Source organism: Podarcis gaigeae (genome assembly GCF_964106915.1).
Source record: "Podarcis gaigeae genome assembly, chromosome: 6".
NCBI lineage: Eukaryota > Metazoa > Chordata > Lepidosauria > Squamata > Lacertidae > Podarcis > Podarcis gaigeae.
The window spans coordinates 97,623,757-97,647,642 of NC_139682.1; the positions used below are offsets into that span (position 1 = coordinate 97,623,757).

At 43.5% G+C, this 23,886-nt stretch overlaps 1 protein-coding gene across 2 annotated transcripts in view; it reads left to right on the plus strand.

Moving 5' to 3' along the window:
- Positions 1-23,886, plus strand: part of SMG7 (SMG7 nonsense mediated mRNA decay factor) — a 63,339-nt gene that overhangs the window by 11,564 nt on the left and 27,889 nt on the right. For both annotated transcript variants that reach the window (XM_083743772.1, XM_083743773.1), the window contains exons 2-12: positions 4,162-4,193; positions 4,896-5,013; positions 5,446-5,578; positions 6,389-6,560; positions 6,842-6,913; positions 7,644-7,794; positions 9,993-10,128; positions 11,768-11,930; positions 14,337-14,493; positions 19,235-19,305; positions 22,924-22,984. In XM_083743772.1, the coding sequence (XP_083599898.1) occupies positions 4,162-4,193; positions 4,896-5,013; positions 5,446-5,578; positions 6,389-6,560; positions 6,842-6,913; positions 7,644-7,794; positions 9,993-10,128; positions 11,768-11,930; positions 14,337-14,493; positions 19,235-19,305; positions 22,924-22,984 (1,266 nt within the window). The remainder of the gene's footprint in view (positions 1-4,161; positions 4,194-4,895; positions 5,014-5,445; positions 5,579-6,388; positions 6,561-6,841; positions 6,914-7,643; positions 7,795-9,992; positions 10,129-11,767; positions 11,931-14,336; positions 14,494-19,234; positions 19,306-22,923; positions 22,985-23,886) is intronic.

Consider the following 23,886-nt stretch of genomic DNA (forward strand, 5'->3'; position numbering starts at 1 on the left):
CTGCCTAGTCCCTTTAAAAAAAAAAACAAAAACAAAAACCCAAAAACAAGCTGTCTCAGAAATTGAGGCTGGACCTTCTGCATCCAGAGTGTCCCACATTCTGGACAGGTGTTGATGCATTGCTTGCAAAGTTAAGCCTTCCAAGAAGAAGAAGAAGAAGAAGAAGAAGAAGAAGAAGAAGAAGAAGAAGAAGAGTTTGGATTTGATATCCCACCTTTCACTCCCTTTAAGGAGTCTCAAAGCGGCTCACATTCTCCTTTCCCTTCCTCCCCCACAACAAACACTCTGTGAGGTGAGTGGAGCTGAGAGACTTCAAAGAAATGTGACTAGCCCAAGGTCACCCAGCAGCTGCATGTGGAGGAGCGGAGACACGAACTCGGTTCCCCAGATTACAAATCCAGCACTCTTAACCACTACACCACACTGGCTCTCTCCTACCCATTTGGCATGCCAGTTTAGTTTATTTGTGCTTTATGAAGAAGCATAGAACCTTTGCAAAGCATGGATCATTGAGGACTTACTCCCTTTGACCCCTAAGGAGCTGTTGGTTTTCTTGAACTAGATGAGTGACTGTAGGGAGCCCTTTTTAGTCTTGCACCTACTATTCTAAACGATCATCTCACACAGATTCTCCATTGGACAATTGTGAGATCTTGTCAGTTAAAGTAATTTTAATGTGGGAGAAACTGCTAAAGGGAAGAGCAGGAATTGAAAGGTGCATATGTTGGGGGTGAAAGTACCAGCTGCCAGGAAGCAGGCCCTGAGACAGGAGCCTTGACAGCAGGTGTTAGAGCGTCAAGGTTATGACTATTTTTAGGGGAAAGTATACAAACAGCATGGCATGGCAGTCTGTTTGTTTTGAAACCGCCTTTGCAAAAGCTATATGTAAAATATAGATTGCATTTGATGAACCAAAGCAATATTTAGACCTTACCAGAATAACTCAAATGTATCTGAAATCTTTGTTTTTATACATTGGTTAAAACATAACTGCACTTTTTATTTACAACAAAATGTTTTCTCTAAACACAGGACAAAGAGAAGATGGGATGAGGATGAGAGCCATTGCGGTGTAGTGGTTAAGAGTGCTGGATTTGTAATCTGGTGAACCGGGTTCGCTTCCCTGCTCCTCCACCTGCAGCTGCTGGGTGACCTTGGGCCAGTCCCACTTCTCTGCAGTCTCTCAGCCCCACTCACCTCACAGAGTGTTTGTTGTGGGGGAGGAAGGGAAAGGAGAATGTGAGCCGCTTTGAGACTCCTTAAAGGGAGTGAAAGGCGGGATATCAAATCCAAACGCTTCTCTTCTTCTTCTATGGTTCAAATGACAAAAACTCTAGAACATATTTTATCTGATATATTTTCTGAGAGTTTTTCAACATCCTGAGTTGCAGCATGAGTGTTTTAGAAGGGAGGGTCACATTGTAAGTTCATTAGGGTTTTTTCCTAAGGCACTACAGTATAGCTGCATAATCCTGAAGAGTGATGATGGTTTATAAAGTTGAATAAAACTGAAGCTACCAATATTTGGCTTCCTCTGGCTCTAGAATTCAGATAGAAACTGCAAATTGCACGGTGTGGCAAAAGTGGATGGTTAGTAGTTTTCTTCCTCATAATACTAGAATCTGTCCAAGATTCAGGACAGACAATAAGCAGGTATTTAACACAGTACTTGGTAAGATAAGACTAGACCAGTTCTGTTATATTTAGTAGAACCAGATAATTAACTACTTGACAGTGCATCATTTCTTGATAGAAATGAGACTGTAGACCACCTTCATTTGAAGTCTGCCTGATAATTTCTCTTAAGGCTTTAAATTTACCCATAAAAGTGTTGTGAAATATTGTCTCAAAATATGGTTAAATAGTAGTGTCAATAACTAAAGGTTATGCATAGTTCTCTACTAGTTTGAAACTCCTTTCCACTAGTTGGACTTCTCCATCAAATCATGTTTGCATGTTACACAACCGCTTATTGCTGTAGGACATTGAAACTACTAATTAGACCAGGGGTCAGCAAACTCTTTCAGCAGGGGGCTGTTCCAGTGTCCCTCAGACCTTGTGGGGGACCGGACTATATGTTGCTATGATTATGACCCACATTTTTGGCAAAAACCCATGTTGACAGTTATTATTTCTGTCGTGAGTGGGGGGTGGGGGGCTAAGGTAAGCGCGCCATTTCTGTCAGCCCTTGAGAGTGTGTGCGCATGGGTGGGTGAAGGGAAAAACCATTGGCCAAGCTAAGTCAGGCCAGTGCCGCTCAAGCAAAAACGTGGAGTCTCCTTCTTTGGAGGTCTTTAAGCAGAGGCTTGACAACCATATGTCAGGAGTGCTCTGATGACATTTCCTGCTTGGCAGGGGGTTGGACTCGATGGCCCTTGTGGTCTCTTCCAACTCTATGATTCTATGAAATGCCTAGAGAGGCTTGTGCTAGAAGGAAATGAAGGTGAAAGACACGGGGGGGGGGGGAGAGTGGTGGGTGAGAGAGAAGCTTCGTTTTGAAATGCACCATTTGTTTAAGGGGCATTTTTGAAAAGAAAGAAAGAAAGAAAGTTGTTTAAACACTAAGAAATGGGATGATAAGCTCAAGGTTTGTGCCTCTATATGGATTCCAAGATATCCGATTGTTGGAGTTCAGAGGAATCCCTCATCTGGATCTTGTGTAGAAATGAATTTTCTTCACCGGAAGAACGCGTTTCAAAGTTTTATTGCAGAACCGTCTTAAATACTAGTTACAATAAGATAAATGTTATGAAATAGCAAAGTAACACAATGTAAACAGTTATAGCTGAATCCACCATGGGGGTAATGGACCCCTTGAGGCTTCTCCCCACCCCGCCATTTCCACTCCTGGAAAACCAGGGAATCTGCTGAATGCATTCCCGGTTCAAGGTGACACGCGCACAGCCGGGCTCCCTGAGGAGGAGGCAGAGGCAGGGCTCCAGGGTCAGTGTCCTGGAGGTTCGGGCTCGCGCTGACCTCTCCCCACCCTCAGCCCCCATCCTGCCCCGCTTCTCCTTTCCCGCCAGGGCAACCAGCAGCGGGGGCAGGAGGAGCGTGCCAGCGTTGTCTGCCCAAAGCCGCTGTTTTCTTTCAGGGAGCGGTTGCGTTCAGCTGTCACCCCCCTCAGGATGGCACCCGGCCCACCCCCCTTTCTCCGCCACTGCTTTTGAAGGTTAATACCATTGTCCATTAAGGTAAAGGTAAAGGTAAAGGTACCCCTGCCCGTACGGGCCAGTCTTGACAGACTCTGGGGTTGTGCGCCCATCTCACTTAAGAGGCCAGGGGCCAGCGCTGTCCGGAGACACTTCCGGGTCACGTGGCCAGTGTGACATCGCTGCTCTGGCGAGCCAGAGCCGCACATGGAAACGCCGTTTACCTTCCCGCTAGAAAGCGGTCCCTATTTATCTACTTGCACCCGGAGGTGCTTTCGAACTGCTAGGTTGGCAGGCGCTGGGACCGAGCAGCGGGAGCGCACCCCGCCGCAGGGATTCGAACCGCCGACCTTTCGATCGGCAAGTCCTAGGCGCTGAGGCTTTAACCCACAGCGCCACCTGCGTCCCTTCCATTGTCCATTACCTGGACCAAAAACCCTTGAAATTTATATTTTTCTATATTTTTGGCAGTTTACATATGCTTATTCCAATGCAAAGTCTCTCAACAGAACTGAAATGAGTTCAATGTCTTGGTTCTGCATTATGGTAATACTTTTTGAGGGATGGCATGGGGAGTGGGGTGGTAAGAGTCTTGCTGAATATATAGTTTCAGAATTACAAATCTTCTGTTCAGAGGGCATTTAATAGGATAGAAGTAAATGTCAAAGTCACTAAACCTGACCTAGAGGAAATATTATAGTGTGGGCTTCCTTTTCTTTTTTTTTGAGAGAGAATCACTACTTTTCCATTGTTTGGTATCTCAGTAAGATGGTTAAATGCATCCTCTTCTAATGATAATTTTGGATATGTGATGCTGAGCATATAATTACTCCCACTTAATGTGTTATAGGAAATGCTTTTTTGACACCCTTGAGTCTTCCAGATTGAAATTCAGATTGGCTGTACTGTGCCCATAAAAATGGGGCACCTAAGATGTGAATGTGCTGGATTTTTACTTTCATCAGCCCTTTCTGGTTCTGACAATTATTATTTTGTATTTCATTTGCAGGCAGGCAGAAGTCCTGAAGGCTGACATGACGGGTAATGAGCTTTGCTTTTCATTTCAAATCAGCCAGAAACTTGGGTGGTCTGCTTTCCACAATTGCTAGTACAGGGGTACCTCTGGATGCGAATGGGACCCGTTCCAGAGCCCTGTTCGCATCCTGAAGCGAACGCAACCCGCGCCTGCGCATGCGTGTGATGTCATTTTGAGCGTCTGCGCATGCACGAGCAGCGAAACCCGGAAGTAACGCATTCCATTACTTCCGGGTCGCCGCAGAGCGCAACCCGAAAAGGCTCATCCCGAAGCTACTTCAACCCGCGGTATGACTGTAAAATACATGAACTGGGATCAGTAAACTGTGTTTTTCCTTTTAATGTGTGCCCTCTACTTCTGACAGTGCTTCTAACTTTGATATCTGCCCCCTTTTCTGCACCCAGAACACAAGAGATGTACTAGCATAACTCGCAAAATGGTGTTCAAGAAATTCAGAGCTAGGATAATGTGCCATCATTATTTCAGAGTAATCAAATTAATACCCTGGCACCTAATTTTTCCATATTTCCTTCACCCTGAGAAGTTTCAGACCAAAATCTTGCATTACAGGGTGTTTTCAGCTGCAGCCTTTGCTGATGTAGAAAGGAAAGTGTTGTGTAACTCGGTGAATCCTCTTTTGAGGAAATGGCAAGGGAAATGCAGTTGTTGTGCTATCATAATAAAACCTTGATCTTCTTACTCCTCAGATTCAAAGCTGGGTCCAGCTGAGGCCTGGACATCCAGACAGGCTTTGCAGGACTTATACCAGAAAATGCTGGTAACAGATTTGGAGTATGCATTGGACAAAAAAGTGGAACAAGATCTGTAAGTATCTTAAACTTGGGCGTGTACTGTTTGTCAAAGAGATCCCTGAAATTTTGGGCAGAATTAATGGCATATTCAGAAGATATTCTTTTATCTTTGAGTGTGTCAGCTTAAAAAGTTTAACTGGTCTTAACAGAACTTTCAAGGTATCACTTGGGAAATTATTTTGAAAAGGTGAAGTTTGACTGGAAATGTGGTTTGACATAAACCATAAATAATTCAGTGATTATTTTATTTCATTTTTTATATTGCATATAGCTGGTAGTAACATGGGACAAATGTGTAATATAGTATTGAGCTAATAGTATGTATTGTTATTTGGATGAACTGTTCACATGTGAAGCTGTTTTATTGAATAGGAGGCAGGGTTGTAAAGAGTGAGGCCTGCAGAGTGTCCCACACTGGACACTAAACTTCTCTTTCTTCCTATAGGTGGAATCATGCCTTTAAGAATCAGATCACAACTCTACAGGGTCAAGCAAAAAACCGATCAAATCCCAATCGGAGTGAAGTTCAGGCTAACCTCTCTCTGTTCTTAGAGGCAGCTAGTGGCTTCTACACACAGGTGAGTTGAGGGATTGCACTGTGAGCACGGGGCATGGAAATGGCATAACTTCCATGGCACCAAATAGGTTTTGTATGTTTCTTGCCCCCGCAAGATGTGGTAAAGCCTACCAACCTAAACACCCTTAAAAGGGGAATAGACAAATTGACCAAGCTGTCAGTTGGTGCTTAGTCATGATGGTTGTATGTGACCCCGCAGTTTCAGAGGCATCCATCTTAAAATTCAGTTGCTGTGGAACAGCAGTGGGAGAGGGGCTGCTTGAGTCTTCCCATAGGCACCTGCCTAGTTGCTGCAAAACAGGATGCTGGCCTTTGGTCCAATCCAGAAGCACTTGCCTTTCGTTCTTACATTCATGTGTTCAATTTTGCTTTTGCAATATCTCTCTTTTATAGAAACATTAGGTACCCTATGGACATAACTGATACTGAGTTAGACCATTGGTCTGCCTTGTTTGACATTGTCTCCTCATAACTGCTTGCAGCTCTTCAAGGTCTGCCTCAGCCCTGCAGTCAGAGAGTCATTTCACTGGAAATGCCATGAATTGAATCAGACCTTCTGCATTCAAAGCATGTGTTTAGCCACTGACGTAAGGCCTTTCCCATAATATTAGCTGAGGAGAGGTGAAATGAGTTTAGAATGATACAACATGACCTCTGTGTCCTTTTCATGAACTTCTAAATCTTATATAGAAGTGAAGGAAGTGAAGGTGGGGTTAAGGATAACACTCAAAGTTGACCAATTCCTTCAGGCTTTTCTATCTGGTTGCTAGTTTTGCTATAACTATTAAAATTGATTTGTTTCTAACTTTAGCTGCTGCAGGAGCTGTGCACAGTGTTTAATGTAGATTTGCCCTGTCGTGTGAAGTCCTCCCAACTTGGAATTATCAGCAATAAACAGACGCACACCAGCGCCATTGTGAAGCCACAATCTAGCTCCTGCTCATATATATGCCAGCACTGCCTTGTCCACCTTGGAGACATTGGTGAGTACCATGAACACGGACAGTAGAATCTGCTGGAGGAAGGTATACATAAGCTGTGCAGTGGCAGTGAAAAATAGAGTTTATGTCAAGTATTAATAGCAATATGTAATTGTAAGGAGAGAATAGGAGCACCTGCCAGGTTGGAGTAAACCAAGGCTCCTATTCCAGCACTATGGAGAATAATTGTCCACAAAACCTATTTATTTTAGAAACAGTGGGGTGTAGCACATTGACTAGTAATGTAGAATGTTCTGTTTCAGCAATTCTTCTTGATTTTTCAGCTCGCTACAGAAATCAGACCAGCCAGGCTGAGTCCTACTACAGGCATGCAGCTCAGCTTGTCCCCTCCAATGGTGAGTTTATGGAATGCAGTCCGTGTGGGTGAGTTTGCCAATTCTTGATCAGTTGTTTGCAGCATAATCCCACTGGTTCTGTGAAGCTTAGTTTCCATCTTCATACTCTACTTCAACACTGAACTCCATGGAAGAAGGATGTCCATATATCACATTAATTCTATGGGATTGGCAATAGATAATAGAGCTAAAATGTTCATACCTCATATCAACTGGATATTTATTTCATTATCATTCTTTCAATTTTTCTCTGTGTTTAATCCAGAGGGATCTCCATGGTGGCTTCCATTAAATAGTTTAATTGTATTTTATTATCTATTAAAACCACCTACATATTTCCTCCCTCTTCAGTCAGGAAAGCTCTGCCATTCCATTGCTTCCATTGTCCAGTCCCCTGATCAGACTCTTCCTTTCTGTTCCTCCACCCCCTAAGCGAACCCTTTCTTGAATCTGAAAAAAACTTGCATTGCAGCTGGAGATGTGTCCCACAACACAACCTGCTAACTACATGTCCCTTTGCTTCAGTAAGTTATAACACGAATGTTAGCAAGCCAGTTTTTGAAGCAATCCTCATTACTACAGACTGACCTGCTTATTATTGACCATGGTCAAAAACTGTTACTCCAACAGTAGCTGCTGCCTAGAATATGGTAAAATAATTGGGTTGTACTTACAGAGTGAGTCCTTTACTTTATCAGAAACTTTTCTTCCCTTTTAAAAAAAACTTTAGGTCAGCCTTACAATCAGCTGGCTATTTTAGCATCCTCCAAAGGAGATCACCTGACCACAATTTTCTACTACTGCAGAAGCATTGCTGTGAAGTTCCCTTTCCCAGCTGCCTCTACTAACCTACAAAAAGCACTTTCTAAAGCACTGGAAAGGTAAGGCTAATATTTTCTAGGTAGTGAGATATCATTTATAAGCTTCAGGCTATTGCTACAGGCAAATACCTGTAGCCCATTTTGCAAAAACGTAAGTATACTGACACATCAAAACCTTGCTTGCCTGTGCTTTGTCTCTCCAGAGTGGTATATGCTCTGGTTATCTCCTGCTTGGACTACTGCAGGGCTCTCTGTGTGGGGCTACCTTTGAAGGCGACTCAGAAACTACAACTAATCCAGAATGTGCCAGCTGGACTGGTGACTGGGAGCTTGCTTTTCACCTTCCTAACTCCATTGCTGAAGCCACTTCTCTATTTTATTCTGCAGCAACCACTTTCTCCCCCGTGTCCACCCTTCCTCCCCTTTCTTTTGTGCAATTCCATTGTGCACAAACCACCCCCATAGTAACTTCCTGCATCTTTCTCCCCCATACACAGTGCAACCACTAAGCACCATTTTTACCTTCCACCAAGTTATGAAGCCACCACCCCATCCTGTTCTTCAGGCCCTTTCATGCCCTGCTTTCATCTTCAGCCCCATGCCCATTCCCCCTACTCATTTTTTTCAAGCTCCCTTTGTACCCTCTTTTTTCAAGTCTTCCTTACAGAGATCACCCCATTTTTTTTGTCTTCTCCCTCATATTGTGCTGCCCCCCCGTGTGTGTGTGTGCGCGCGCACACACACAGCACAATCACTTTCACCCTCTTCTATTTCTTCCTTCCTCCTTTCTTAATTGTCCCTGGCACCCCCATTTTCATACTTCTTCCTGTTCCCTTCTGTGCAGCCTCCTCCATGCATGCACACAATACTGGCATATGTCACTGTATCCTTAAGATTAATAGAATATTAGCTTGTTCATTTAGAGACGGTTAAGTGCAGCTGATGTTGGCATTCTTCTGTCTTGAGGGACAATGGAGTGCACTTCCAGGGGTGAAGTCAAACTGCTGGAGAATCACAGTGTCTTTTGTAGCTGCGGAGACCAGTAGCTTGCATAGACCAGAGCCAGTGTGGTGTAGTGGTTAAGAGCGATAGAGACGCAATCTGGTGAACCGGGTTCGCGTCTCCGCTCCTCCACATGCAGCTGCTGGGTGACCTTGGGCCAGTCACACTTCTCTGAAGTCTCTCAGCCTCACTCACCTCACAGAGTGTTTGTTGTGGGGGAGGAAGGGAAAGGAGAATGTGAGCCGCTTTAAGACGCCTTCGGGTAGTGATAAAGCGGGATATCAAATCCAAACTCTTCTTCTTCCTCTTCTTCTTGTAACTGCTTGCTCCCACATTGTTTTTGGTGTGTTAGCAGCCCCAAAGTGACCTCTTTGGGGCACTAGCTATATCTTCTAAATTACTTCATTGAATCTGGAACTTCATGTATGAAGACAACACATGATACCAGGAGTGAAAAATGTGTGGGAAGGTACTATGGAATATTTGGGTGGGTGGGTATATCCTCACAGCTCCTTCATTCCCCTCCCATATTCTCAGGGTCTTGCTTTATCCAAACCTCTGCTGCCATTTTAAAACCTGCCTTATCTTTAGCTTCCCCTCCACTACCCTGACTTCATGCAAATCCAGGATTGTGAGGTAACGCTCCAAATCCTCCAAAGGGGATGGCACAATGACAGCTTTATATTTTATATTTTTATGTCTATAGGAAGATTGGTAAATGCACAAACTTGTCTATATGAATATATTTCCACCTACTTACTTGCATTTTCAAGTGGCGTACATAAAAACAATCCACAGAAAATGGAACAAACAACAACAATTTTATTATTTATTATTTCCCCAGCCACACTGGGCGGCTTACAGTAAACCAAATGCTACCTTGAAATTCCTGCTGGAGTGGTTAATTCCCAACAGTGAAGTGTTTTCTGCTGGATGGAGGCAACTTTTATTATTACTGCTTCTGGATTGTTGTCTGGAGAACACAACATGCCCTCAGGTTACACAGAGTGGCTGTCTGTGATCTACACAAATGATTGAATTCTTTTAATTTGAGAGTTTCTAAATGTTAATACTGCTTTTTATCTTCAGTGCAGTTGTCTTGGGAAAAACTATCAATCACAGCTACAGCCTCTCCTGTTTCAAAGATGCCAACTTTCTTAAAAGAGGGTGCTAGTCTGCAGTATGCATTTGTTTTTGTGCCAGGGTTAGCTTTACAAAGACTAAAATACGTGTGTTTTTTATCTCCTTAATTGCAGTCGTGATGAGGTGAAGACTCAATGGGGAGTGTCTGATTTCATTAAGGCATTTATAAAATTCCATGGCCATGTGTATCTGAGTAAGAACTTGGAGAAATTGAACCCTCTCCGTGAGAAATTAGAGGAGCAGTTCAAGGTTGGTTTCACAAGATGTGCCCTGCTTTTCATGCTGAATCATAGAACTATACAGTTGGCAGGAACCACGAGGGTCATCCAGCCCAGCCCCCTGCAATGCAGGAATCTTTGGCCCAAGGTGGGGCTTGAACCCACAACCCAGAGATTAAGAGTCTCTGGCTCCACCAACTGAGCTATCCAGCAGCTCCTGTGGGGACTGGTGCTTTTATTTATCGCCCACCCCATGCTTCTTAAAAATCTGGTAAGAATGCATTGATCCATGTTCTTTTGTGACTGAAATAAGATTAATAAGGGCTTGAACCATGAGCCTTATGGAGTGTCTATCAGTAGTAAGAAAGCATAAGTGAAAGACTAATTCTTTCTTGTATTTTTTTCCTCCCATTGGCTGATTGAACTGAAATTGTACTCCTCCTCCTGATTTTGGGTCTGGCCTACTGGTTCTTTCTTCTTAGCTTTTTATTAGTGTTAAAAGTGCTTAGGGTTCTGTTTTGTTGTGGTAGTGCACGTTGCCTTGAATACAGGTTTCTTGTAGAAAGAATATTATTAAACTTCAATAACAATAATTATAAATATCAAGCACACAAGCCCAAGGGAAAAAATGCTTTTGTATTCAAAATTGAAGTGCATGCAGGAGTACTAGGTCACACATTGAGACTTTGTGCTAAGGTTTATGATGGTTGCCCCTATGCAGCTTGGAAGGCGAGTGAAGTACAGATCGAATAGGATAACAAAATGCCATTTCCACATGTTGAATTCATGGTCTAAGTGCATTAATGCAGCAGCAGTGCTTCGTCCAGCCTGGGCTAGATACTAGGAAAGGCACTGCAATTCTACCGTACCTGCACACAGGAGAACAGTCTGCATAAGTTTGACAATTACAGCAGTGATTATTCCAGCTGGAATTTGAAGCCCTAGCCAGAAAGTGCACCGTGGCAATTAGTCTGGCTTGCTATCTCATGCATGCACCTCTGTTCTCCAGACCCCAGGCAAAGCTGTTAAATATGGAGCAAAGAGTTGAGCTAGATGAGCCTGACATTCCTGCGTGTCCAGACCAGGGACAGAACATCTTTGGCCCTTAGGTGTTGTTGGACTCCTATCAGCCAGCATAGTGAGTAGTCATGAATGATGGGAGTAGTACCTATAGTCCAGGAGTAGCCAGTGTGGTCCTGGAGTGGTAAAGGTTCCCTCATCCCTAGTATCATCTGTCAGCAGGAGAAAGTGGATTGCCACTTTCTCCATAAGTGTGAAACATCAGAAACTAGCAACATGCCCATTGTTGCAACTGTTAAGGGTGTGAGTGGAAGGGAGATTCATACATTGCAAGGAATTAGGGAGTCAGGGAATAAAATAATTCCCTGCACTGCTCAGATATATATTGCATCCACCTGTGTTGATTCCTGTCTGAAAACCACCCAGAGGTAGGCACCAGGCAGCAGGTTTCGCCCTTTTTGCACAATGCTCCTCCCATAAAAGCATGTGGCAGCCATGCACTTCTGTGAGAAAAAGCAAAGAGGTGCCTCAAAAGACACCCTTAGGGCAAGGCTACACCTATAGTCAGTGTCCTTACTCACCAGCAGTCAAGCCTGTTCCTATATGCATTGTCCCATTCTGAGGTGTATGTTCTTCCTTTTTTGTTACAGAGGCTGCTGTTCCAAAAAACCTTTAATTCTCAGCAGTTAGTCCACATTACCGTCATCAACCTGTTTCAGTTGCATCACTTACGAGACTTTAGCAATGAGACTGAGCAGCACAGTTACAGTCAGGATGAACAGCTCTGCTGGACACAGTTGCTGGCTCTCTTCAGTAAGTACTAAAGCTGACAGATCTTGGAGCAAAACCTATCCTGTTGTGCTGCAAGGCTGTTCGGATGATTGCTACATAGTCAAGTCTGCTGGAAACTAGATAGGAGATTCTAGGTTAGTTCACTTGCTGACGACTAGTCAATTTCTCTTGAGCCACACGAGGAGGAGGAGGAGGAGATGCTGCGCTTGCAAGATAACTGTCCAGCCAGGTGATTCAAATAGTTACTGTTTTATGGGACAGGATGGGAAATAGAAGCATCCTGTTGCTCCTAGTGATGTTAACTGTTTCTGAGCTGCTTCTGTGGTGGCTGGAATAGCATCAACAACTCTTAATACCTCCCCCACCTCCTTAGCCTGTTAGGAAGAGAAGTAGGGTGATCACACAACCTGAAGCCTGTCCATCCCTGCCCTAGCCTAGTGGGGATCCTGAATGCAACAGTATCGGAACACCCATCAGCTGTCCATAGCTCTCTTACTATCAGAAAACGCTTTAAATGTATTCATGTCCAAATCAATGTCTTATAGTCTAACTGTGTACCCATGAAATCAGCTTGTAGACTCAAGTTCTTCCCAGGTGCCACATATACTGGGTTGCACACGTATAACTCTACGACACAGCGGCAATAGCTGCTGTCCAGCTTTTGATAAATTAAAGTTTGGTTTGTAACATTATTATTATTAGTTATTGTATTATTATTATTAGTTATTTGTTTCTGGGGGACAGGAGGCGGGCAGGTGTGGAGGATTCCCTGGTCCTGAATGGGGTAACTGTGCCCCTGAAGGACCAGGTGCGCAGCCTGGGAGTCATTTTGGACTCACAGCTGTCCATGGAGGCACAGGTCAAATCTGTGTCCAGGACAGCAGTTTACCAGCTCCATCTGGTACATAGGCTGAGACCCTATCTGCCTGCGGACTGTCTCGCCAGAGTGGTGCATGCTCTGGTTATCTCCCGCTTGGACTACTGCAATGCACTCTACGTGGGGCTACCTTTGAAGGTGACTCGGAAACTACAACTAATCCAGAATGCGGCAGCTAGACTGGTGACTGGGAGCAGCCGCCGAGACCATATAACACCGGTCTTGAAAGACCTACATTGGCTCCCAGTATGTTTCCGAGCACAATTCAAAGTGTTGGTGCTGACCTTTAAAGCCCTAAACGGCCTCGGTCCAGTAGACCTGAAGGAGTGTCTCCACCCCCATCATTCTGCCCGGACGCTGAGGTCCAGCGCCGAGGGCCTTCTGGCGGTTCCCTCATTGCGAGAAGCGAAGCTACAGGGAACCAGGCAGAGGGCCTTCTCGGTAGTGGCGCCCACCCTGTGGAATGCCCTTCCAGCAGATGTCAAAGCGATAAACAACTACCTGACATTCAGAAGACATCTTAAGGCAGCCCTGTTCAGGGAAGTTTTTAATGTGTGATATTTTACTGTATTTTTGGTTTTTATGGAAGCCGCCCAGAGTGGCTGGGGAGGCCCAGCCAGATGGGCGGGGTATAAATAATAAATTATTATTATTATTATTATTATTATTATTATTATTATTATTATTATTACACTGGTACCTCGGGTTACATACACTTCAGGTTACATACGCTTCAGGTTACAGACTCCGCTAACCCAGAAATAGTACCTTGGGTTAAGAACTTTACTTCAGGATGAGAACAGAAATCGTGCTCCGGCGGCGGCAGCAGGAGGCCCCATTAGCTAAGGTGGTGCTTCAGGTTAAGAACAGTTTCAGGTTAAGAACGGACCTCCGGAACGAATTAAGTACTTAACCCGAAGTACCACTGTATACCGTACTTCATCTGTACATCTCAGGGGTTCACAGCATACAAATATAAGATGCAAGATAAAAACAAAAAATACATAATAAAAACAATAATCCCTCCCCCTTTAACCTGTATGGTGTACTTGGCAAAAAGTAAATTGAAACCACATTGTACAGTGGTACCTCTGGTTAAAAACTTAATTTGTTCTGGAGGTCCGTTCTTAACCTGAGGTACCACTTTAGCTAATCGGGCCTCCCGCTGCCACCACACAATTTCTTTTCCCATCATGAAGCAAAGTTCATACCCTGAGATACTATTTCTGGGTTAGTGGAGTCTGTAACCTGAAGCGTCTGTAACCCGAGGTACCACTGTATAGTATTAACTAGTGATTGAAAGGACTGTAACCCACTAAATGCTATATGTCTGAAACATTTCTGCAGTCGTCTTTGCCTTCTGTTGATGAGGACCTAATTTTTTGCTATCTGCTGCCTGCATATTGTCTTTTTAAAGTGTTTTTCACAGGGAAACCTAATCCAACTCTGCCCCTTGAGAACTGGGGTTGGATAAAGTAGCAAAGTGAGGTAGCATACCCAAATGTATAATGCTTTCTGATCATCATAAGAACATATATCTTTTCTTCCAGTGTCTTTTCTTGGAATCCTGTGCAAGTGTCCTCTCCAGAATGATTACCGGGAAGAGTCTTGGGGTTCCTATCCCCTTCCTGCACTTAAAGTCTCAATGGACTGGCTGAAACTTAGACCCAGCATATTTCAGGAAGCTGTGGTTGATGAAAGACAATAGTGAGTCTTGTGTTTTCATGGGTGTTCCCCCCCCCCCCCCGTTTGTCATTTGGATGAAATGGTGTACCAATGAAGAATTTGTGATAGAAGTTGGACATTTGAATAGATACTAGTATAGCAAACTGACGAGTTTTGAACTGGAAGTCCCTGGTACATATCTTGTCTCTGCTGTGAACATTCTCCAGTGGTCCTAGGCAAGCCACCACATTTTACTTGCAACCCTGTATCTGCAATATCTGCAAAACATTTCAGGGTGGTGGTAAGGATTACTGAGCCAATGAATACACAGGTTTATAGTAGAAACTTATTTCCTTTGTAGGGACGCGGGTGGTGCTGTGGGTCAAACCACAGAGCCTAGGACTTGCCGATCAGAAGGTCGGCGGTTCGAATCCCCATGACGGGGTGAGCTCCCGTTGTTCAGTCCTTGCTCCTGCCAACCTAGCAGTTCAAAAGCACGTCAAAGTGCAAGTAGATAAATAGGTACCACTCTGGTGGGAAGGTAAAAGGCATTTCCGTGCGCTGCTCTGGTTCGCCAGAAGCGGCTTAGTCATGCTGGCCACATGACCCGGAAGCTGTATGCCGGCTCCCTCGGCCAATAAAGCGAGTCGAGTGCCCCAACCCCTGAGTCGGTCACGACTGGACCTAATGGTCAGGGGTCCCTTTACCTTTACCTTACTTCCTCTGTAACTGCTTCCGAGTGCTAACTGGGCCTATAACAGAAGTTGTCAGTAAGGGTGGGGATCACTGCAACCTTCAGTTCTGTGTGAGCTAACTGCTCCCTGAATCTTACCTGCTTTTCAGAAGCATCCCTACCCATGGTCTCCAGCGTCATACCCATTTGCTAGCAATGTGTTTTGGACCCAGCAGCACAGATAAATTTATCCTGTTCCAGCAGGATAAATAACCCAGTCAGTTCCAGAAGCAGGATACATTCTTCCACTTGCTTCCAAGGTTCTTCAATACTCACTGTTTTTCTATACCTCTCTCCTAAAATATGCTATTTATTCTAGGCAGCCACTACAGTGATTACTTGCCTGAGTGATACTGTGAGTTTGACCTAGGCTGGGAAAGTAGTTTTCTAAAGTGTTTTCCTGAGTCAGAATTTCCAGCCACCAATGTGGCACTTGCTCTCCCTGAATGGAGATGGTGGCTATCATATGTGTGCAGTAGTAGTTGTTTGACTTATATGCCACCTTCGTTCCATGATGGCATTCAGTTTGGTTTAAATAGTGTTTCCCAGCAATCTCCCATCCTGGTGCTAAGCAGACCTGCTTAGCTTCAACAGGTTGGGACATTGTTATGCCTTCATTTTAAATGTTTACGGCTTATTCTCTGACAAGTATGTAAAGCCTACATCACGTTAGACCTACCCAGAGTGTGTGTTTGTTTGGTTTCCACACCTGTGTTGAATATTTTCACATTAAATGTAACCTTGGGCTGAGGCCTATTCACATAAGGTCCTGTATTCTTAGGCTTAAAGCATGCAGTTGTTAGGATGTTGTTGGCATCTGTCTGTCTCGAAAGAGAGAATGGAGTGCGCCTCTGGGGGTGAAGTCAAACTGCTGTGTTTACAGCACTGAAGTGACCTCCCCAGGGAGCAAGCCTGACCCGTGTGTATGGAGGTCCTGGGCTGCCCAGACAACACGATCCCCCTCTCAGCCTCACAAGAAACAGAAACATCCAACTGTCTTAGCGACTCCACTCTGGATAGCCTGAAGATACCTCACAAGGCAGGATAGTTTTAGGATCAGTGTGTTCCATCTCCTAGAGGGGCTACCTTCCCAGGATGATGAGCCCCAACTGCCCCTTGTTAGGGTCCATAAATATGGGAAACAACTGCCCTTGTACGTAGCTCCAGTGGCAATGTTATACAATTATCCGTGAGTGCATGCCCAATAATTAGGGTGGGCAGTTGTGATGCTTCCCCACTGTAAGTGACTCTAAATATCTAGAGGCTCATCCACAGTGCCTTGTGCCAGTGTGGGAGACTTCTTGTACTTGATATATGTGCTATAATAATCATCCCCTGGTCCAGAAGTTGTGGGCAATTGTGCAGTCTTTTTGAGGATATTCTGGCTGGCTGTACTCGTTCAAGGAGATGCTTATTAAATAGATACAGCTGGGGCTGGGGGCTGGGGGCTGGGGGCGGGGCAGCAATTTGCTAAAGACTGGGTGATAGCACCTTAATCAACACTGCTTATTCCACTATGTGGTTCTGAAACCTGACCTGAAGAGCATGCATCACTGTAGGTGACATCTTGTGGTGCACCACACTTTACGTTCTATATAAAGCACAAATTACATACTTTGTTTACACTCTGGATGTTTCCTAATAAGCTGGCTTCCTCAATACAGCAATTACGTTTGATTTGTTTTACTCTGAGCGTGTGTGTTTCAGCACTGGTGGTAGTACTTAATATGTACAGATGGAAGTTTAAAGGGAAATTTTGATGGCTAGATTATAATGTGTTGTAAAAGTGTATGTAGCCTTACTCAGTAGGGGAAGTTTACCGTGACTCTTGAAGGTTGTGAGAAAAGCAGGTAAAGTAGATACAAAAGTATAAAGGGAGAGGATAGAAAATAAAACCAGGGTTTCTGCTCCTGGTTGCAAGCTCATTGTCATGCTACTTTTGCTTCAGAAGTGTTAGTGCTGTAGTGCTCGTCTCTCCACTGCTTCCCAAGACTATCCCTGCTAATCCTAACAGCTGAACCTACAGTTACTCCTAAAGTAACCCTCCCCTCCCCACCCCCCTTTTTTGTAAATGTGCATAATTTTGAATCATCTAGCCTGCCGTATTTTAAAATTTAGCATAGAATTGGATTTGTTCAGGAACATAATCCTGAATCTATATCATTTTAGACTGTATGATGGGGAGATAAGACAGGCATGGCCCTTGCTTTCCACATTCTGACTGGCTGTTAATGATCATTTAAACACTAAAGGTAAAGGGACCCCTGACCATTAGGTCCAGTCATGACCGACTCTGGGGTTGTGGCACTCATCTTGCTTTATTGGCCGAGGGAGCCGGCGTACAGCTTCTGGGTCATGTGGCCAGCATGACTAAGCCGCTTCTGGCGAACCAGAGCAGCGCATAGAAACACCGTTTACCTTTCCACCAGAGCGGTACCTATTGATCTACTTGCACTTTGTTGTGCTTTTGAACTGCTAGGTTGGCAGGAGCAGGGACTCAGCAACGGGAGCTCACCCCGTCATGGGGATTCAAACCGCTGACCTTCTGATCGGCAAGTCCTAGGCTCTGTGGTTTAACCCACAGCACCACCCGCATCCCATTTAAACACTACTTAAAGGCAATTTCTGACAAACATTTGATTATTTTCTTTTCAAGTGCCCCCTGAACTGTTGTAGAATTTCAGTCCTTCTCTGGAGGATATTTGGTGAAATGACCTCCCCAATTTTGCCATGTGCAAAATTTGTATGCCACTGTGCATCCAGTTGTAATATTTTAATGTCATCGAAGGAAGCAATGGGATTGGCGTCTCCTCCTTCCAGCCCTCTGCTCCTAGCCCATCGCTTCCTTCATCCACCAGTACAAACAGTAGAGTTTCATACATTAATTAACCTTCTGAGAACAGCTGTTTTAGAATTTCCCATCTGTGCGCACAAGTATTGGATGCCCTACCCCACTGCCCTTTCCACTAGTGCCCACATACAGTGTGGAGAATTCTGGGAGGCCTTATCGTTCAGCTTCACTCTTCATCCCGCTCGGAGGGTGCAGTAGGCTTTGTAAACATGAGGTTCAGGACATGCTTTGCAAAGTTAAAGATAAAATAACAAGATTAAAAGATACAACCACAAACTTAGCTATTCCAAATCAGCATTATAAAGCAATGACCAAGCTAAAACAATCAAGAGTTTTAAAAGCTTAGGAAAGTAAATGCTTGATGTCAAAATGCCATCAACATAGGTGCCAGGGCTACATAGTTAAAATATTTAGGTGTATACCTTAAAATGTAGAATGTGAATGCAGTGCATGTTTGTAGATACATGCATCATACAGTTGTCGGGGAGCAATGGCAAGCAGAGGTATGTGTCTGCATAATTTGTGACATGACTAACTCTGCATTACCAGTCATATTCTTAAATGAAACAAGAACAAACTCAATTGGGTTGATGCTGTCCACATCTTGCTTCCAACAGGATCTTCATTAGGCCTGGCTTTTGAAACAGCTTTCAGTACTTTTTGACTGTGTAACTTGCAAGTAAACAAATCTATAAACCTTCCAAAATCAAATTGATAGTCTGCAAAAGAGAGTCACAAAGCCTTCCCATTACGAGATGCTACATTATATACAATCATGAGGTCTGGCAGCAATTACATTTCATTCAGCCCTGTAAAACAGAATTCTTCCACTTGACGCCTGCATGTAACAGTCTTTGGTTGTTTTTGTTCAAGGGTTCCATGTGGTTGCCAGTGTTTGGGCATTCCATAAAATTCTACTAGTGTGTTAATGTTTAGGGCAAATAGTGAGCTGGCACAATCCAGAAAAGGAAATTTGCAAAGGCTGTTCTTAGTAAGAGGAGATGTAATATGTAACAACAAGGGCACTGTGGGTATTGCAGATAAAATATGGATTTGGAGAAGACCTGATAGACCGGAAGTGGAGGTAGCAGAGGCTGTTCAGGCACAGAGGGAAGTGTATCGAAGGAAGGAGTGGGAGAGCTGTGAAAGCAAACATTGGCATATTACACAAATTTAAAATTGCTCTTCTTGCCTTGCAGTATTTGGCCTTGGCTGATTTCCCTGCTAAATAGTTTTCAGCCTCACGAGGAAGACCTCTCCTGCCCTAATGGTAAGGTATTCAGGTTTAAATTACTGTGTTGGTAAATAAGACCAAGAACAGTCTCCCTAGGGAGGCTGTGAACTCCCTTTCCTTGGAGGTTTTTAAGCAGAGGTTGGATGGTCATCTGTCATGGATGCTGTAGCTAGGATTCCTACATTGCAGGGGTTGGAAATAGATGATCCTTGAGGCACCTTCCAACTCTACAATTATTTGATTCTGTCTTATTTGTCCATAGCCTGATGATTGCAGCCTGATGTACACTGCTTAGACAACTGTGGTTGATCAGTGTGCAAATAATTGAAATAAATGTTGAAATTAATTATCAGCTTGTGGTAATGCAGAGGTAGGTTTATTCACTGGTAGCACTGGTGCTATAGAATCTGTATTGACATTCTACAGTCTTTTGAAGATGCCCCTGATTACACACACAATTTTCTTTTTAAAAATAATAATAATAATAATTGATTAGAGTAAAAACAGCACCTTAGGTAGTACGTTCATTTTAATGGTTGAGATTCTGCCCAACAGTGAAAGCTTCATCCAACCCCAAATCTCCAATTCTTTCTTGATCTCTTTCCATAGTTTAATATAATTATCTTGAAATAAATTGAGATACCTCACTGTCAGCCAAATCCCCATATATTTTACTTTTTAACCTATTTTTAGGCGTATCTTTTCTAGGGTCTTTTTTGACTGCTCATCCATGCTTTTAACCAACATTTTTGTTTTATCTGTATATATTTTGAAACCCGTGCAGATTGATCAGTATTGTTTTTGTTTAGTTGTTTAGTCGTGTCCGCCTCTTCGTGACCAGAGCACGCCAGGCACTCCTGTCTTCCACTGCCTCCCGCAGTTTGGTCAGACTCATGCTGGTAGCTTCGAGAACACTATCCAACCATCTCATCCTCTGTCGTCCCCTTCTCCTTGTGCCCTCCATCTTTCCCAACATCAGGGTCTTTTCCAGGGAGTCTTCTCTTCTCATGAGGTGGCCAAAGGATTGGAGCCCCAGTGAGCACTCAGGGCTGATTTCCTTAAGAATGGATCGGTTTGATCTTATTGCAGTCCATGGGACTCTCAAGAGTCTCCTCCAGCACCATAATTCAAAGGCATCAATTCTTCGGCGATCAGCCTTCTTTATGGTCCAGCTCTCACTTCCATGAATCACTACTCAGAAAACCATAACTTTAACTATATGGACCTTTGTCAGCAAGGAGATGTCTCTGCTTTTTAGGATGCTGTCTAGGTTTGTCATCGCTTTTCTCCCCAAGAAGCAGGTGTCTCTTAATTTCGTGGCTGCTGTCACCATCTGCAGTGATCATGGAGCCCAGGAAAGTAAAATCTCCCACTGCCTCCATTTCTTCCCCTCCTATTTGCCAGGAGGTGATGGGACCAGTGCCCATGATCTTAGTTTTTTTGATGTTGAGCTTCAGACCATATTTTGCTGTCTCTTTTTTCAACCTTATTAAGAGGTTCTTTAATTCCTCCTCAGTTTCTGCTATCAAAGTTGTGTCATCTGCATATCAGAGGTTGTTGATATTTCTGTTGGGATACTGCCGGGGAGATGGGGGCATCAGCAGGCCCCCAGCTGGCTCCAGTCCTGGCTAGCAGCTGGGCGATCTCCAGTACAGCATCAATCAGTGACACGAGCCTCAGATACGTTTAGAGACTCGGCATTCTCTTATCAGCAGAGTGAATAAATCTTCTCACAGTGGAAGAGGCAGACAGAGTCATGTGTAAGCATTATTTACATGTGTTTATTCAGCATAGTTCAGGAACAAAGGAAAAACATGTCTGCTTCCCTTCGTGTCCAAGCACAACAGCAGCAACACAAAAGCAATATAGAAACGGAAGTTCCCAGCAAGCCTGTGCTGGAAGTAAACAGGCATGTGACACACAACAGTCATGCCTGTTCCCTTTTAAGATGGAACAGAACTATATGCTAACAGTTTCTTCCGGCAATCTTAATTCCGGCTTGTGATTCATCCAATCCAGTCTTTCGCATGATGAATTCTGCATAAAGGTTAAATAAGCAGGGAGACAATATACAGCCTTGTCGTACTCCTTTCCCAATTTTGAACCAATCATTTGTTCCATATCCAGTTCTAACTGTAGCTTCTTTTCCCACATAGAGATTTCTCAGGAGACAGATGAGGTGATCTGGCACTCCCATTTCTTTAAGAACTTGCCATAGTTTGCTGTGGTCGACACAGTCAAAGGCTTTTGCATAGTCAATGAAGCAGAAGTAGAAGTCTTTCTGGAACTCTCTAGCTTTCTCCATAATCCAGCGCATGTTTGTAATTTGGTCCCTGGTTCCTCTGCCCCTTCGAAATCCAGCTTGCACTTCTGGGAGTTCTTGGTCCACATACTTGCAGAATTTTAAGCATAACCTTGGTAGTGTGTGAAATGAGTGCAATTGTGCGGTAGTTGGAGCATTCTTTGGCACTGCCCTTCTTTGGGATTGGGATGTAGACTGATCTTCTCCAATCCTCTGGCCACTGCTGAGTTTTCCAAACTTGCTGGCATATTGAGTGTAGCCCCTTAACAGTATCATCTTTTAAAACTTTAAATAGTTCAGCTGGGATGTCATCACTTCCACTGGCCTTGTTACTAGCAGTGCTTTGTAAGGCCCATTTGACTTCACTCAAGGTCTGGCTCAAGGTCAGCAACCACACTACCTGGGATGTGCGAGACATCTATATCTTTCTGGTATAATTCCTCTGTGTATTCTTGCTACCTCTTCTTGATGTCTTCTGCTTCTGTTAGGTCCTTACCACTTTTGTTCTTTATTATGGTAATCTTTGCACAAAATGTTCTTTTCATATCTCTAATTTTCTTGAACAGATCTCTGGTTTTTCCCATTCTATTGTTTTCCTCTATTTCTTTGCATTGATCAGTATAAATTGCTTTAATTCCTACTGAGAAATTATTACCTGTCTCCATCGTCTCTAACACTTTGATCATAAATGACCAAGAGATATTATCAAAAGCTTTCTCAGCATCCAAGAAAAGTAAAGCTGCTTGTTTTTCATTTTTTACTTCCGGGTACTCAACTAAATTAATTACATTTCTTATTAATTACATGTCTTTCCTTTGTCAACCTGGTAGAAAACCTTCTTGGTTGCTATAGACTGACTCACTTAAAACTTTTTTCAACCTGTTGGCTAAAATTGCAGCAAATAAACAATTTTCTTGACTTAACTCTCTTACTTTTTGTATTGCTTTAACATTTCAGTTATAGTGTGTATATTAGCAATGTTAACGGCTTTGTGTATCTTTATTTTTATTCTTTTGTAAACTTCTTTTGGAAGCCTACTCCAGTATTAAATAGTATATAAATTAATAACTAATAACCACATTCATCTTATACTAAACTTTAACTGAGGCCAAAATATGAGGGTACAGTCCTAGCAAAGTTAAGCATTTTTATATATTCCATTTATCTGAGAATGCATTGTAAAGGGTTGCACTCAGTGTTTCTATGATTCTGTGATCCTCTTCAGTAGAAATTCATGAGCCTTTAAAGTGCTTGACTTTCACTGTGTTGGATCCTAATTTAATAGGGGGTTAGACCTGGTGAGGAATGCAGTCCTGTGTAGTTATTCTTCTTTTTTCTCTGATGTTCACTAGCCACCCCTCTCCCAGAAGAGTTTGAGCTGCAGGGATTCTTAGCTTTGAGACCCTCTTTCAGGTGAGTCACTGCTGGAGGTTGCAACTTTTTGTTTGTGACGGGTTACATTGATAATCTTGCTGTTTGGAAGCTAATGTGAGAAAAGGAGGAGAATTTAGGCAGTGTGATTCCATTTGTCATAGAAAGAGACCTCTCTTCCATCCCAATAGAGACTTTGGTTTGGCAATGCAGTTCCCACAATCACTTCAATAGCTGCAGGTCTCCCCTGCATAAGTGTTTGTGGGGAAGGGGGGAGGCTCGGTTAATTTCATTGTACACAGGTTGTACATTGACAATAAAGGCATTATTATCATTAGTCTAGGAGAGTCACTATAATAGCTTGAGATATCCAAGTGTGCATTTAAATGCATTCATGACAGCTTTTTATTTTGGATTATATCTCAGGAAAAATTCCAAAATACTGTCTCGTGTATTTTCATGTTTTGATATTTATTGTTAGCATGGAGAAGACATGGAGGACAGGAACAAGGATGAGACACTGGAACTTGGATGCGACAAGAGTCTGAAAGTTAACTGAAAAGTGGTGGCCTTTGGGGCAAATCTGGCCCTCTCTGTTGCCAGCTCAGACATTGGGGGCTTTCAGACACTTCTTTGCCCTCAGAGTTTTCTAAGGGCAGGTTAGAAGCAAATATTGGGATCACGCACTCTCCCTTGCTCCTGTCACAATAGGAGGCAGTACCTAGTGAACTTGGGGTGATTTCTATTCTGCAGTGCAGTACCAGGAATAGTCTGTGTTCAAATAAACACCAGATTTCTCTAGTTAATTGAGGGATAAGAAATACAAGGACCCAAAGTCCACTCCTGATCTGCCCTTGTGTTACCATCGCCCTCTGAGGGATGGTAACATCTGGCCAGGCCTTTATACTGCAATGCTAAGCTTACCCACCTGGAAGTAAACAGAT